Genomic DNA, 15,129 nt, shown 5'->3' with positions numbered 1-15,129 from the left:
ACTGTCCGCGCTCCAGTCCAAGCCCTTTGAGCCAATGGCCACAGCGGACTTGAGACTACTGACTTGGAAAACCGCTTTTCTGGTGGCCATCCCCTCTGCCCGCCGTGCGGGCGAACTCTGTGCCTTGCGGAGGGACCAGCCCTTCCTGAGGTTTCACAAGGACAAGGTGATCCTTTGGACAGACATTACTTTCTTGCCTAAGGTTGTGTCTGCTTTCCACATGTGCCAGGACATTGTGTTGCCTACCCTCGCTTCCAATCCGACTTCGGATGTGGAGCGAAGCCTGCACTCTCTTGATGTCAGGAGAGCGCTGGCGTTTTACCTGGACAGAACTGCTGCCTCCAGTCGGTCCAAGAGACTTTTCCAATGCTCTTTTTATGATTCAAGGTGTTTATTATTACAATAAATATACCTTTGGTTTACCATAGCTTTGGTTTCAGGACACTCCCTCCGCCGTATACCTAAGCTTGTCAGTCTAAACCCATTTGTATGATTTGCAGAGACCACGAAGAAGAAGGACAGGTTGCTTACCTGTAACAGTATTTCTTTGAGTGGTCATCTGCGAATACATACAAATCCCACCCGTCCATCCCCTCAGTGTCCTGCTCTTATTGGCTCTTTCCATTGCCTGCTTGGCGGAAAAATTGCGGAACTGGGGAAAAGAGCGGGAAGGCAGGGGCCTTATAACGGGTGGGCAGAGTTACCGCCAAAAAGTTTCTATATGTTGCAAAGTAAACTTTGCCCAGTGATTCCAGAAGTTTCCGAACAGCACTGCGCAGGCGCAGTGAAACCCATTTGTATGTATTCGCAGATGACCACTCGAAGAAATACTGTTACAGGTAAGCAACCTGTCCTTTTTGTGAGGTTTTCAGGCTATGTGGCCATGTTCTGTTTGTTTGTTTCAAAAGCCAGCTAAGCTTTCTAAACTTTTCCAAAGCCTCCCTACCTTTCCAGAGAGCCTTGTACTGAATATCCTGTTAATAGCATTGCTGTTGTGGTTGTTGATGAGATAAAACCTCTGAATTGGTGAGGAGCCCTCCATGTATTGCCTTTTCTTCCTCCTCCTCGGCTCAGTGATCAGCTGTCGGTGTCATCCAGCCGCGCCCAACAGGTGCATGCCTTCTCCTGGATCCGGAACACCTTAGAGGAGCATCCCGAGACGTCCCTCCCAAAGCAGGAGGTCTATGATGAGTACAAGTGAGTTTTGCTCCCAAAGATCTAGCCCATGGTTGCTTGCTCAGGGTACCAGATGCTGGGTTATTTGGGGTGGGTAGGTGGGGTGGCAAGTGGTTTAGTGTAGTGGTGTAGTAGTTTGAGTGTTGGACTATCCATGCGGTGACCTCGGGCAAGTCACACTCTCTTAGCCTCAGGGGAAGGCAAAGGCAACCCCCCTCCCCTTTGAATTAATCTGGCCAAAAAAACCAGTGTCGGAATCCAGAGTCAACTTGAAAGCCCGTAACAATAGTGTTTGTAGTGTGAGGCCTGGTAGAGAATCATAGAAGCGTAGAGTTGGAAGAGACCCCAAGGGCCATCCAGTCCAACCCCCTTCTGCCATGCAGGAACTCCCAGTCAAAGCACCCCTGACAGATGGCCATTCAGCCTCTGCTTAAAGACCTCCAAGGAGGAAGACTCCACCACACTCCGAGGGAGTGTGTTCCACTGCCGAACAGCCCTTACTGTCAGGAAGTTCCTCCTAATGTTGAGGTGGAATCTCTTTTCCTGCAGCTTGCATCCATTCCTCCGGGTCCTAGTCTGTGGAGCAGCAGAAAACAAGCTTGCTCCCTCCTCAATATGGTAGCATGGGTACTTTGGAGTTTGATACTTTGGTCAAAGACTGGACTGAACATGGAGGAGGGAGTTAGACAGGTTGGAACCGGGAACTTCCATTTAAAAGTCTAAAAATATAATAAACATGTTAAAAGAAGACAGTCAAAAACTGATTAAAATATTTCAAAACATTTCAAAAGCATGCCCGTACACAGATTTGTATTTAGCTAGTTAGGCTCTGAAGGCTTTAGCAAACAAACATTTTTTCACTTGGCACCAGGATGATGGCTGCGTTGGTTTTGATCAGATCTCTGATGGGAGAAAGTCTGTAGTGAAGAGATCACAGCAAAGAAGGCTCAGCATGGCGTTCCAGCTCTCCAAGACTCAGTACCAGTCTCTAATGTGTTCTGCTTTGGTTCTTCTTTTTGTTTCAGGAGCTATTGTGACAATCTTGGCTACCACCCATTAAGTGCTGCTGATTTTGGGAAGATCATGAAAAATGTCTTTCCCAACATGAAGGCTCGACGCCTGGGCACACGAGGCAAATCGAAATATCCTTTATAAATATGTCTCTTCAGATAACACACACCCTACTCTCTCTCACCATCTATTTCACTTTCTATAAGTTACCTGTGGGAGTGGGTTTGGTTTGAATGGGCCAGATTGTCATTCTCCCTTCCCCCCTCAATCACACATAGACAGCTGAGATTTCTGTTCCTCAAATACTTGCTTTTATTAACAATGTCCAACCTGTTTTGCATCTATTTGCACCTTAATTTTCCAGATTACATATTGCTATAGTGGACTTCGGAAGAAAGCATTTGTGCAGATGCCAACGCTTCCCAATCTGGACTTCCATAAAACAGGAGATGGGGTAATATATACAATTCCCTCCAGCCCACCCTCAGAACATTTGTACCAGTGTGTTGTGCTGTTGACCGTGCCTCAGTCATGTAGAGATGCAGGCTGCAGGTTAGTTAGGATCATAGTCTGGAAAGTTATTTCTGGTGCTACATCTTTTGGTTATTGCCAACAAGAGCAGACCCACTGAATAAATGAGAAGTTCTTAAGTCAGTGGATCGAACTGTTTTTATCTAACAGGCACTAATAGCTAGGTTTAGGCCTTAAAAAGCAATTAGTTACAGGCCCAAAGACCTCAACAACCTACTTATGATTATAGTTGCATTTCTATAGTGTAACCCTTTTTTTATCCAGAAGAAATTAATATAAACCTTTCAGGATACTTAAAGAAAATCATAATACCAAACCTGGAACCAAGCCCAGGTACATATGGCAGCCCCACTGTAATTACAAGTAGCTAATTCAATGGAGGGAGTGTGGTATAATGCCTGAGTGTTGGACCAAGCCCCTGGGAGACCAGGGTTCAAAGTCTCACTCAGTCATGGAAACCCATTGAGTGACTTTGGGCAAGTCACACTCTCCAGCCTCAGAGGTAAATCCTCTCTGGAGGAATCTGTTCAAGGAAATCTGTCCATGCTGTTCTCCTTAGGTCACCATACATCCAAAATGACTTGAAAGTATACAGCAGCAACACAGCCCATTGTTTATAATAGGTTACATCTGAGCTCTTGTTAGAACAAAACACTTTTAAGTAAGCTGATACACCCTGCAGTTCAGACTCGAGGATTTTTGTGTTTCCTTTTTTAGTGTTTTGAAATGAAGACTCTTAATAATAATAATAATAATAATAATAAAATTTTTATTTTTATACCGCCCTTCCATAGATCAGGGCGGTTCACAGCAAATATCAATAAAACACAACATATACATTCAGGTTAAAACAATTACACAGCAGCAAAATAAAACAGAATAAAACCCGCGTTAGCCAGTCCTCTTTGCCACAGAAGAGGAAGGGAGCCCCACTGGACTTTGGTCGGGGAATGCCATCTGAAATAGAAAGGTTTTTAGGTCCTTTCTAAATTGGGCCAGGGAGGTGGCCGAGCGGAGCTCTGTGGGCAGCGTGTTCCAAAGGGCCGGGGCGGCGATGGAAAAAGTCTTCCTCGTGGTAGAGGTCAACCCAGCCCCTGGCACCCTAAGTAATTGCTGCCCAGATGTTCTGAGGGTGCGGGACGGAATGTACGGGGAGAGGCGGTCCTTCAGGTATCCTGGGCCCAAGCCATTTAGGGCTTTATAGGTCATTACCAACACCTTATATTGTGCCCGGAAGCGAATAGGCAGCCAATGCAAGTCTTTAAGCATCGGTGAAATATGGCTGGCCCTGGAAGTTCCAGTGACCAGCCTGGCTGCCATATTCTGTACCATTTGTAGCTTCCGGGTTTGGTATAAGGGTTGCCCCATGTAGAGTGCGTTGCAGAAATCCAATCTCGAGGTTACCAGAGCATGTACTACCGTTTCAAGGTCCCTCTGGGCCAGGTATGGGCACAGCTGGCGAATGAGCCGAAGCTGATAACAGGTGTTCTTGACCATCGCATTCACCTGAGCAGTCAGGTGAAGCGACGAGTCAAGAAGCACCCCCAGACTGCGCACGGAGTCCTTCACAGGGAGCGTGACCCCATTCAGGACAGGTGGAACTACCGCCATTCCTGGACCAGGGGAACCTATCACCAGTACAGTACCTCCGTTTTCTCTGGATTCAATTTGAGTCGGTTTTCCCTCATCCAGCCCATTACTGACTCCAGACAGGCCACGAGAGGAGAGACGCCATCCTCAGTCACTGCATCAGTCGGAGACATAGAGAAGACTATTTGGGTGTCATCAGCATACTGATAACCCCGCGCCCCATGTCTCCGGATGATCTCTCCCAGCGGTTTCATGTAAATGTTAAATAGCATGGGAGACAGAATGGCTCCTTGAGGGACCCCAGTTATAAGGGCCCTCTCATCGGAGCAGGGCCCTCTCATCGGAGGGCTCATCTTACCAAGCTTTTCATGGTTGTAGCAGATGGGGAGAAGGAGCAATATTTTTTTTAAAAGGGACAGACCATAAAAGAAAGACTTTCTTTCCTGATATGTGAATTGATTACATCTTCCAAGAGGCTGGATTTCACTTGTTAAAGACATGTGTCTGCCTGTTTATTGCTGTGTGTGTGTGTGTGTGTGTGTGTGTGCCAGAACTTCTCCAGTCCTGCCTGCTTGCTGTGTAGGTGTATGTACAGACATCTGCACTGAACCAAAAATTGCAGGGAACTTTCAGCTTCTTCAGATGGGAAAAGCCACTCATCCAAGACTTGGGAAAACACCAAGCTGTGGCCTCTCGGGGGATGGCTGTAGTACCTCCTTTGGCCTTGTGGCTGGTGCTGGCCATGGCTGCTGAAAACCTCCCTTTCACTTTGGTTTCAGCTGGATGGGACGGAGTCTTCTGGACACCTGCAGAGTGCGGACGAGGAGGTGGTCTCGGCCGCCTGCCAGCTGGTGTGCGAGTGGGCCCAAAAGGTCCTCAGCCAGCCCTTTGACACGGTCCTGGATTTGTCCCGTTTCTTGGTGAAGAGCCACTATATTGGCACAAAATCGATGGCTGCTTTGACAGTAATGGCAGGGGCCCCAGCAGGTGAGGCTTTGCCCATTTCCCAGGGTGATGTGTTTCTGGTAAGAGAAGAGTTCCCCCCCCCCCCATCAAAATTGAGCATTGCTTTGGGAGGGGGTACAGGTCTGGGACTTGTAGTCCTAAAAATAAACTCTTGAACTTTGGTATGAACCAAATCCCACTGATTATAGTTAGGGCAGCACACCTTACCTGTGGTCATCTACCCCTCCACCCCCACCTTTGCCTTTTGCCTCCCAGGAATCAAAGGGATCCCACCGCCTTCTGCTTTCATCCCTACTGCGGAGAGCCATTCCTTCCAGCCCCAGATGAAGACCCTGCCCTCCCCCATTGATGCCAAGCAGCAGCTGCAGCGCAAGATCCAGAAGAAGCAGCAAGAGCAGAAACTCCAGTCGCCTTTGCCCGGAGAGTCCCCCAGCAAGAAGGCTGAGGGCACTGCCGGTCACGGGGTGGCAGCAGCAAGCCTTTCGAATGGCAGCCCAGCCATCTTGTCTCCTCAGCCCATTGGCATCGTCGTGGCTGCTGTTCCCAGCCCCATCACGGTACGCAGGTTGGGAAGCTCTGCGTTTCTCTTGCCTGGGACCAAAGTGGCTTGTTAATTTTTTATTACACTCTATTTGATTGAGAGAGAAAAGGTGTTGATCAGGGAATGGCATGAATCCTCAGAAATTCTTGTCAAAATGTCATTAAAAATAACTTTTGACAAAAGGAAAAAAGTTACTTATTGCACCGGTGAAGGAACTGTCTTGCTATTCTTTTGTGCTACTCTTAAAATATGACCTCACTAGTCTGTTTTTACTCTTGTTGAAGTAATTACATTGTGCGACAAGTTACTTGTTATACAGGCTTGAAGCCTTCACAATCTTTGTTTGTGTGTTTGTTTGTATCCCACCTTTCTTTTGACTTAGGATCTAAAGTGGCTTACAAATATTGCTGGGTGGCATGTGGTTGATTGCGCAGCAGCTAGTAATGGCTGCCTAGAAAGTGCTGGGGGTCAGCTGGGCATACCTAACTAGGGGAAGTTGGCCTGTTGGGCATCCCGGTCCTGAGCTGTTTGGGGCACTGCACCTTACTAACAACGCTTCATATGTGTCTCAGCAGATGAACAGTTAGAAAGAGAGGGATCTTTAGAGATTTTGTGAGGAGGATTAGTAGGGAGGAGAAGGAGGAAGCCAGAGTGGAGCAGTCATTCCAGAGAGAATTTGGAAAAAAGTCAAACAGATGGTTCTAGGAGTTTGGATCTGAAAGTGGGATATATATACTCTTATAAGTGTATTTTAACTGTAGGTTTATGTGTTTTTAATCGTAGTTTATATTTTAACATGCTGTACCAAGCCTTCAGGAGAGGCCCAGAGAGGGAGGGAGGGAGGGAATGAATAAATGAATGAATGAATGAATAAATATTGGAGTCAAGGAAGGTGTATCTTTTCTTTGAGAATGGAGTAAAGGGAAGTGTAATAGGCCTCTCTGAAAGGGGGTGATAAGCATGCAGTCATGAAATGGGAGATAGCGGGGACCACAAGCAGCAGGAGGGAGCGGCCTACCCCTCTTCTGCAGCAGGAATTTGCTTCATTGGGCTGGTTCTACTATCTTTTTTCCTGATTAAATGAACCTGTTTTCCACTCCCCAAAACAGGTGCCAAGGACCCGGCAGCTGGTGACTTCGCCTAGTCCCGTGGGCTCATCTGATGGCAAAGTCCTTCCACTCAATGTCCAAGTGGTCACTCAGCATATGCAGTCGGTCAAGCAGTCACCAAAGACCCCTCAGAATGTTCCCGCCAGCCCTGTGGGTGACCGTTCTGCCCGCCATCGCTATCCCCAGATCCTGCCCAAGCCGGCCAGCAGCAGCGCGCTCACCATCCGCTCCCCAACAACAGTGCTGTTCACAAGCAGCCCAATCAAGACTGTGGTTCCTGCGCAGCACATGAATGTGGTCAAGATGACCACCATCTCGCTCACTCCGAGCAGCAGTAGCACACCAGTCAAACATTCAGCTCCAGTTACAAGTTCAGGCACTCCTGAAGAGTTGAGGACTGTCCCACAGATTAAGAATGGGTCTGTTGTTTCCCTTCAGTCTCCAGGATCCAAAGCCAGTGGTGGAGGCTTAGCTGCTGCAGCATCATTAATAGAAGTCAAGATGGAGCCGGAGGTGGCATTAGACGAGAGTCTGTTGCAGAGCCAAGAGAACCCAGATGCTGCTAAAGCTGTAAAAGTTGTCCCAAGTGTGTCTGTTGGTCAGCAGAGGAGAGAGGAAGCAGAGCCCTGGAAAGTTCAGGCCGAAGAGGGTCTTGGAGAAGCCAAAGGCCTTCAGGGCTGTGAGCTTAGAGCAGAGGATTCGGGGAAGAAATGTCTGTCCCAGCCCAGTGAACTGCTTCCGGCCACTCCACCAAGGGCCAGTCTAAGCACATTCCCGGCCTTGCTGGTGACTCAGAACTTGTCTGGCCCCAGCATGAGCTCGCCTCCCAGTAATGACAAACTGTACACAAAAAGCCCAAGGAAGAGGCTGCCTTCTATCTTTGAAGACACTCAGGGGCCTCCAGTCAAGAAGCTCTCAGTGGGGCAGGTCCCTGCGGTGAGTGCAGAAGCCCCCAAAGCCAGCGGCATCAAGAAAGTGTCACCGAGGGTGGTGACTCTGGCTAAGAGCGATGGTCCAGCCACTGTCTTGCAGGTGCCTGGCAAGGTCATGATCAAAGTCCATTCAGCCTCCTCAAGCAACTTGGTGACCTCCTGTCCCCTGGATGCCGATATCCTTATCAGGACTGGCAGCGCTGCTCTTGGGCAGCAGCTGGCAGCTGCTACATCTCCGGACGTCAAAGTCAAGTTGGAAGGAAATGTCTTTGTCTTAGAAAATGCCTCTAAGGCAGATGGCAGCTTTAACTCCAACGTGTGGCAGCATCTCACAAAAACCTCCACATTTACACCTCTGAACTGCGAGCAGCCGCAGATGCCTCAGCAGCCACAGTCCAAACAGCCATCACTGTCACTGCAGGAGGAAGAAGAGGAGGAGGAGGAGGAGGAGGAGATCAGTGTTATGACCCTTGTGGGACACACTGGCACCGAGAACTTGCCAAAGTCAGTCTGGGAGCCAGTGCACTTTGAAGGACTCCAGCCACAGCCAGCAGCCCCACTGCAACAGTCCCAGCAGTCTCAGCTGCAGCTGCAGCAGGAGGAAGAGGGAGTGGCTGCGTATGGCCAGCCGCTGCAGAGCCAGGGCCACAATCCTCCCTCGCTTGAGCAGCAGCTCCAGGAACAGGCTTCTGGTCAGTTGGTTCTGCAGCCAGAGCTTAAAGAATTTGAGGAGGCGGCCTCCCAGTCTGAGAACTTCTTCTCGTTTGACGACGACCTGACGCAGGACAGCATTGTGGAGGAACTCGTGCTGATGGAGGAGCAGATGTCCATGGGAAACTCCCACCTGTATGGAACCTCCCTGGGCATGGCCCTTCAGAACCAAGGGGCCTCTGCGCAGGTGGCAGCCATGCCCTCTGCCCACACAGGCAGCAGCCACTTCTACCACCTCATCCACAACCGTGGCACTCCCGTTCATACCCCCACGCCCACCCCTACTCCCACACCCACACCCACACCCACATCGGAAATCATCGCCAGCTCGCAAGGTGTGTCGCGGGAGAGTCCATGCTCCAGGATAGCCCAGACGACCCCTGTCGACAGCGCTCTTGGAAGCAGCCGGCACACACCCATCGGCACGCCACATTCCAACTGCAGCAGCAGTGTCCCCCCGAGCCCCGTGGAGTGCCGGAACCCCTTTGCTTTCACGCCTATCAGCTCCAGCATGGCCTACCATGATGCCAGCATAATCTCCAGTAGCCCAGTGAAACCCATGCAGCGGCCAATGGCCACCCACCCCGACAAGACCAAGCTGGAGTGGATGAATGCCGGCTACGGAGGCATGAGCCACCCCTCGGTCTCTAGCCACGGCATTCTCCCGAGCTACCAGGAGTTGGTGGAGGACCGCTTCAGGAAGCCGCATGCCTTTGCCGTCCCTGGCCAGTCATACCAGTCTCAGGCACGACACCATGATATGCATTTTGGCCGCGTGACCCCCGTCTCGCCCGTCAGCAGCAGCAGCAACAACAGTGGCAACAAGCAAGAAGGTTTTGCTGTCCCTGCTCCTCTCGACAACAAAGGAGCCGGTTCCTCTCATAACATCAATTTCCGGTGCCGGAGTGTCAGTCCCGCCGTGCACCGCCAGCGCAATCTGAGCGGGAACACAGCCTGCCCTGTTACCAGTGTGTTGCACTCTGGTGTGACTTCGACAACGCCGACACCATTCGGGAGCCCCATGCCGCCAGAGACCCACAGCCCCTTTGCAAACCCCATCACAGACACCAGTGCCAATGCCCTTGCCCAGAGGAGCCAGTCCGTCCCTCTGACCGTCATGATGCAGACGGCTGTTCTGCCTCCCCAGAAGCAGGCCAACTCTAAAAAGATTACAAATGTCTTGCTGAGCAAGCTTGATTCAGACAATGATGACGCGGTGAGGGGCCTGGGAATAAACAATCTTCCTTCCAATTACACTGCCAGGATGAACCTGACACAGATCCTAGAGACCTCGGCTGGGTTTCCGAGTGCCAACGCCCAGAACTTGCTCAATCCCAGCCCTTCAGATTTTGACTTCCAGACACCCAGTTACCTCACCAAAGAGAGAGACGGGGACGATGGTGGGGGCGATGGTGGTGGCTGCGATCCATTGGTGTTTGCTTCAGGAGAGCACCAAGCACAATCGGAGGCTGGGGAGGGGCAGATAGATTTCAGCAGCACCGTGAAAGAGCTTCTGGAAGAGGACAGCCTGCAGCCCAGCCAGCAGCTGGTCAGCCAGGTGGCCTCCGATCTCAGCAGCGTCACCTCTGTCTTCTCCAGTGACATCAGGTTGACTTCAGAGCTGTCCGGCAGCATCAATGACCTGAACGCGCTGGACGCCAATCTGCTCTTTGACCCAGCTCATCAGCAGGGCCAGGATGACGAGGCCACATTGGAAGAACTAAAGAACGATCCCTTGTTCCAACAGATCTGCAACGAGTCTATTAACTCCATGACTTCAGCAGGTTTTGACTGGATGGATAGCAAGGACCATCCTGCTGTTGAAATGTTGGGTTGACTTGTTTTTTAAACAAGAAAAGAAACAGACAGAAAAAGAAATATATAAAATATGTATGTAGCACACTGTATCTAAAAGACAGGCGTATTGTATTTGTCTTAATGGAAGTGCCTCCTGCAGCAGAAACACTCTCTATGACTTAATTGTGGCATTAGGGGGGGGGGGGAAATATTGCTCTACCAGCTGCTTTATTCTTCAGCAGGGAATATACAATCTTACCAATTTTAAAGACATTTCTGAAGGATACAGCTTGATCCAGAGCCAGTATTAGATTTTAAAATTTTACTTACTGAAAAGCATTTCTTGTAGCAAAAGGAAGAGGGAGGAAAAGGAGAAAGAAGGAAGACATGGACAATGAATATTCAGAGTACTGTCTCAGTTTAGCAAGTCTAAATTCGGCATGAAAGGGTGCATCCCCCTGCACTGTGGGACTAGCCCAGATTCCCCCCTCCCCCCAATTGCAGTTAGTTTTTCTGCATGTGCCCTGATGCCATGGCTTAACTAGGGCAGGACTTCTAGATAGACATGATCAAGCCCCTCCAGTGTGTGGGGGGTTGCCAAATGGGAAGTGCTGTCTGCACCTAGGTATGTGCAACGGCCTCTTGCCCACGCTGGCCTACCTATGGCTCTAGAGAGCATACAGGGCCTGGAGCAGATAGGAAGAAGCATGCAGATGGAATGGAGGGACTGGCCCTGGGGGCTCAGGCCTGAGTAGGTGCGCATAAGCACCGATTGCAAAGTTGGCAGACAGACCCTCAGTTGCTGCTCCCAAATGTTCCCAGGGTCCATATCACCTATAGGTGTTTCTGTGCTAGAACAACCACACCAGAGGGGTGCATGCCAGTGGACAGTTGCTCTGTGTGGCTATAGTTGATGGTGTGAAAGAAAGTCGGGTATGAAAACTCGATGAGACACCAATACATTTTTAAAAATCACAATCAAGGGCTAATAGGGGGAAGGACAGCAGTAGCAGCTGATAAGAGGTACTAAGGAAGGAGAATGAAACACTAACATTTCTACAAGGAAACAAAAAGAACTTTTTAGCTTTCTTTAGTTATATGTATGTCCACAAGCTCATCTTAAAAGTATTGTCAGTTCTTAACTTTTAAACATTGGTTTTAATATCTTTGATTAAGGAGAATGAGTTCTAAGCTTTCAGTTTGCATTCCACGCCACTGCATGGCTGTCCTTGTAGCACTTGCAGGAGTGTGTTTTTTTTGTTTTTGAAAATATTTGTCAGTGTTAGATCAGGGGAAGTTAAGGTCAGAGTTTCTCCAGCCCACCCACCCCTGCAAACATCCAAGAGCAGAGGGGCAACTCCCTCCTCAGTGCTATGCAACTAGCCAGCTCTTTCCTGAAGAGCTGATGGAAAGGATGAAGAAAGGATGAGGCGCCTTGGCACATGATGCTGCAAGGCAAATTTCCATAGAGCCATGGGCAGGGGACATTTGTCACCTGGCCCAATACAGGACAGGTCATACCCTCCATACTCTTCTTCCTAGGCCTTTGGCCCTGTGGAAATCAATCGGAGTGTGTATGTGGGCAGAGGCTAGCCTGCTCCTTCCCTTGCCTCCTTTTGCCTGACTTCTGTCCATTGCAAGAGAGGAGGTTTCTCTTTCCCCAGAGGATCATGCCCTTTGGCTGCTTATGGAAGGATAATGAAAGAAGCAACAGACAAGGTTAACCACCTAGGGCCTTAATTCATGCAGAGGACTCTTTGCCCTGCTTGCCCCCAGCTTTGGCCAGAGCCCTGGACTCAGAGGGGCTTGGGCACTTCCTGCCCCATGGGTATTCCAGGTGGGCAACACCTCGGTTGCATTGCTTCAGCTTTGAACCAGGTCTCGGTTTCCATCTGTAAAAATGTCTGCAAGGCAGGGGAAGCAGCATCTTGCTGTGGAAAGAGATGAGGAAAGAATGACAAATGTCTCCTGTCCATGAGATGTGGCAAATAACACCCCTTCCCCATTTGTGCCAATCCTGATGGATGGCAATAAGCCACGTCTGTTGGGAGGGTTCAGGTAAAGGGGCTTCAAGAAAGCTCTCTCTCTCTCTTTAGTGCACGTCTTTCTGTGGAGCAGATTTTCCACCAGGTTCTTCCATGTCCTGTCATTCAAGGTGCTAGAATCACATTGCCTCTCACTCAGGAGGCCTGATGCCACGCCAGACCTTAACCTCTGAGTCCCATTGCCCTCTTGAAAGGCTGCTGGTTATGGGGCTGCCAGTGGCTGCCAACCCTCGAGCTCAGTTAGTCCAAGCAGAGAGGGAGGCTGGGGCCTTGGTGCAGGGAAGGGAGCTCTAGGCCCAGCCAGGGACACCCCCCCCCATTCTTCCTCTTCCTTTCAGTGGAGGGGCCTCAGCCACCCAAAGCAGCAGCAGCAGCCGCAGGGTGACCAGACGACCCATAGGTCAGTTTTGAGGAGAGACTTAGGTCGCCTTTAGGGAGTGTGGCTGTTTTCTGAGATTCGTTTTGTTACCTCTCTGTGTATCCATGTCTCTTAACCTTAAAGACTCCAAATGATCTGGGGTTTCAGCTTGGGTTCAGGGGTGGTGGGGGCCACCATAGGAGCTGCCCAGGCAAGTTGGGCACCTCTTAATCTTTCTGCCCACCTGCCCTGGGAGGCTGACTTGATGGTGCCCAGTGATCAGATTCTGTCAGTTTTAAAAGTGAAAGCTTTCAAACCCTCTTGTGACCACTCTTCTAAAGTCTTTTTAAAACATTTTTAAAATGCCTCCTTAGACCTGAGCCAGGGGACTCCTCCTTTGGTTTCATTTTGCAACCTGCTAGCAAATTTCAGGATGTGATTTTAAAGCAAATGCTGTGAGTGTGGTGGGTTTCCTGGCCTAGGGGAAGTGGAAACCTTTTCCTCACAACCCTCTTGGTGCTAGGGCTGGGCTGGGGGCCCTGGCAGGGGTCTCTTGGTGCCTGTTTTGGGGGGGGGGGGAACTCCCCTTGTGTGGCGGTGTTACCAGCAGCCTGTTGGCAGGATCCCTGCTCTCTTTCTTCCCTCTGGTGTGGAAGCCTCCTCTTGGCCGCCTTTCTCCACACCCAAGTATGCAGTTCCCATTGTGGGGAGGGGAGCCCCTTTCTGCCGGATAGCACCCCACAACTGTGACCCCTCTGACCCCCTCCCTGCCACAAAGTTCACCTTCTTGGCTTCCTCTGATGGTAGGACTCCTGGGGAAATGCTTTGGAGAGTGCGCAGTCTTTAGCGGGAGGCCCTTCCCCTGCCTGCCTTGCGCAGAGGGTGGCTTTGGGGGCCCTTGCATTTGCACTAGGCTTCTGTTGTGAACTGTGGCAGGCACATTCCTTAGGATAAATGCAACCAATACGGCCCATAGGTGAAAGGAGAAGAAAAAAAAATGATTACAGAAGAGTTTTAAAAATGTGTTTTGTTATTATTGCGAAGGCAAGGCTGTTGTCCTGCCGAGGACAGGGACCTTGCCTTACATAGCAATGTGCGTTGATCTCAGTGAGATGGTTCTATTTCTTGTTCTCTTACCTGAGAATATTACAGCAGGAAAAACTGTTTTGTTTGCCTCACCGTGTTAATACATGCTCACCCGACGTGCGTGCGTGCATGCCTCTCCTCTCTCTCTCTCTCTCTCTCTCTCTTTCTCAACGACAACGACGGCCCTTGTACAGCGCTAGGTAGGCCCCTCCACTGCTGCTCTCCCCTCGCCTCTTCTGTTCCTCCTCCGCTTTTTCTTTCGCGTTGTCGTCGTTTCCAGTCCTGGTTGTGTGTGTTAACCAGAAAAGGCATAGTGGAATCACCTGGTTAGTTGCATTTTAAAAAATGTTTACTAATTCTGCTTTGTTAATTGTTAAATACGTTCTTTTCTGGGGTTGTTTTTATTGCTCTGGTGTTGGGAGAAAAACCCCTCCTGGCATCCTTCTGTGGGGGTTTTGGCTTGGTTTTTGTTTTTTCATGAGACTTCATGAAGTCACGAATTTGCAAAATCCTTGCAATAAGCACTGACTTTTGAACTGAAACAGAAGAAGGAAGTTGTTTCTCGTGTGATGATGCACCTGAAGTCCTATCCAGTCATGTACTGCTCCTGCTCTTGCTCCCTGCCAGGAAAAGAGGACCGGACCGGCCCAGGCTTCCTTTTCCCTCCCAGCCCCAGCCACCCTCCCTCTGTGTTTGTTGTCTCTTGTTCTGCTGAAATGACAGTCCTTGGATCTTGCAGTAGCGTTTCAGTTGGGTTTTTTTATTGAAAGTGCTCAGATTTTTTTTAATGTTTCCAGAAACAATAAAAAACAACCATTTTCTATCAAGCCAGGCCTGAGGAGCTGTTCATTCGGTGGAGGCCGGGGCTGCCGAGGAGGGGGAGCGGTGCCTGGGGTCCTTGGGGCGCCTGCAGGGCCTTGCCAAGCCTTGGACCCAAGGGACTCCATCCCTGCCTTTAGGGAAGAGGCTCCCTGGGGCAGGAAGGGAGAAGACTCCTCCGCTCTCTGGGCCTTCCTCTACCAAAGAGCTCTTCCCAGGGAATCGTACGGACCCCCCCCCCCGAAGGGCCCTCCTCTCCTGCCATGCCCACTCTAAGCCCCAGCCAAGGAAAGAGACTCCACTCTCCTCTGAGGCGCTGTCCAACAGCGATTCATGCCAGGAAGTTCTTCCTAATGTTGCTGCTCTCTTCCGGGCGCCTTCCCTTAAGCAGTGATGGGGGCCACAGTCCCAGAGCAGGCCCTAAACAACAGCCCTGCCCGGTAGGCCAGCGGAGGGA

General features: G+C 50.2%; 1 protein-coding gene across 1 annotated transcript in view; it reads left to right on the top strand.

Annotated features, from left to right (window-relative positions):
* RFX7 (regulatory factor X7) overlaps window positions 1–14,680 on the top strand; it is a 33,576-nt gene extending 18,896 nt beyond the window's left edge. Inside the window, exons 4-9 of the mRNA XM_042472259.1 lie at window positions 1,075–1,197; window positions 2,202–2,318; window positions 2,557–2,641; window positions 5,088–5,295; window positions 5,530–5,831; window positions 6,925–14,680. Of these exons, the coding sequence (XP_042328193.1) occupies window positions 1,075–1,197; window positions 2,202–2,318; window positions 2,557–2,641; window positions 5,088–5,295; window positions 5,530–5,831; window positions 6,925–10,404 (4,315 nt within the window). The 3' untranslated portion in view covers window positions 10,405–14,680. The remainder of the gene's footprint in view (window positions 1–1,074; window positions 1,198–2,201; window positions 2,319–2,556; window positions 2,642–5,087; window positions 5,296–5,529; window positions 5,832–6,924) is intronic.
* The last annotated feature ends 449 nt before the right edge of the window (window positions 14,681–15,129 follow it).

This window comes from Sceloporus undulatus, chromosome 6 (genome assembly GCF_019175285.1).
Source record: "Sceloporus undulatus isolate JIND9_A2432 ecotype Alabama chromosome 6, SceUnd_v1.1, whole genome shotgun sequence".
NCBI lineage: Eukaryota > Metazoa > Chordata > Lepidosauria > Squamata > Phrynosomatidae > Sceloporus > Sceloporus undulatus.
The sequence above is the reverse complement of the archived record's forward strand: the minus strand, read 5'-3'. Positions and strand labels throughout refer to the sequence as shown.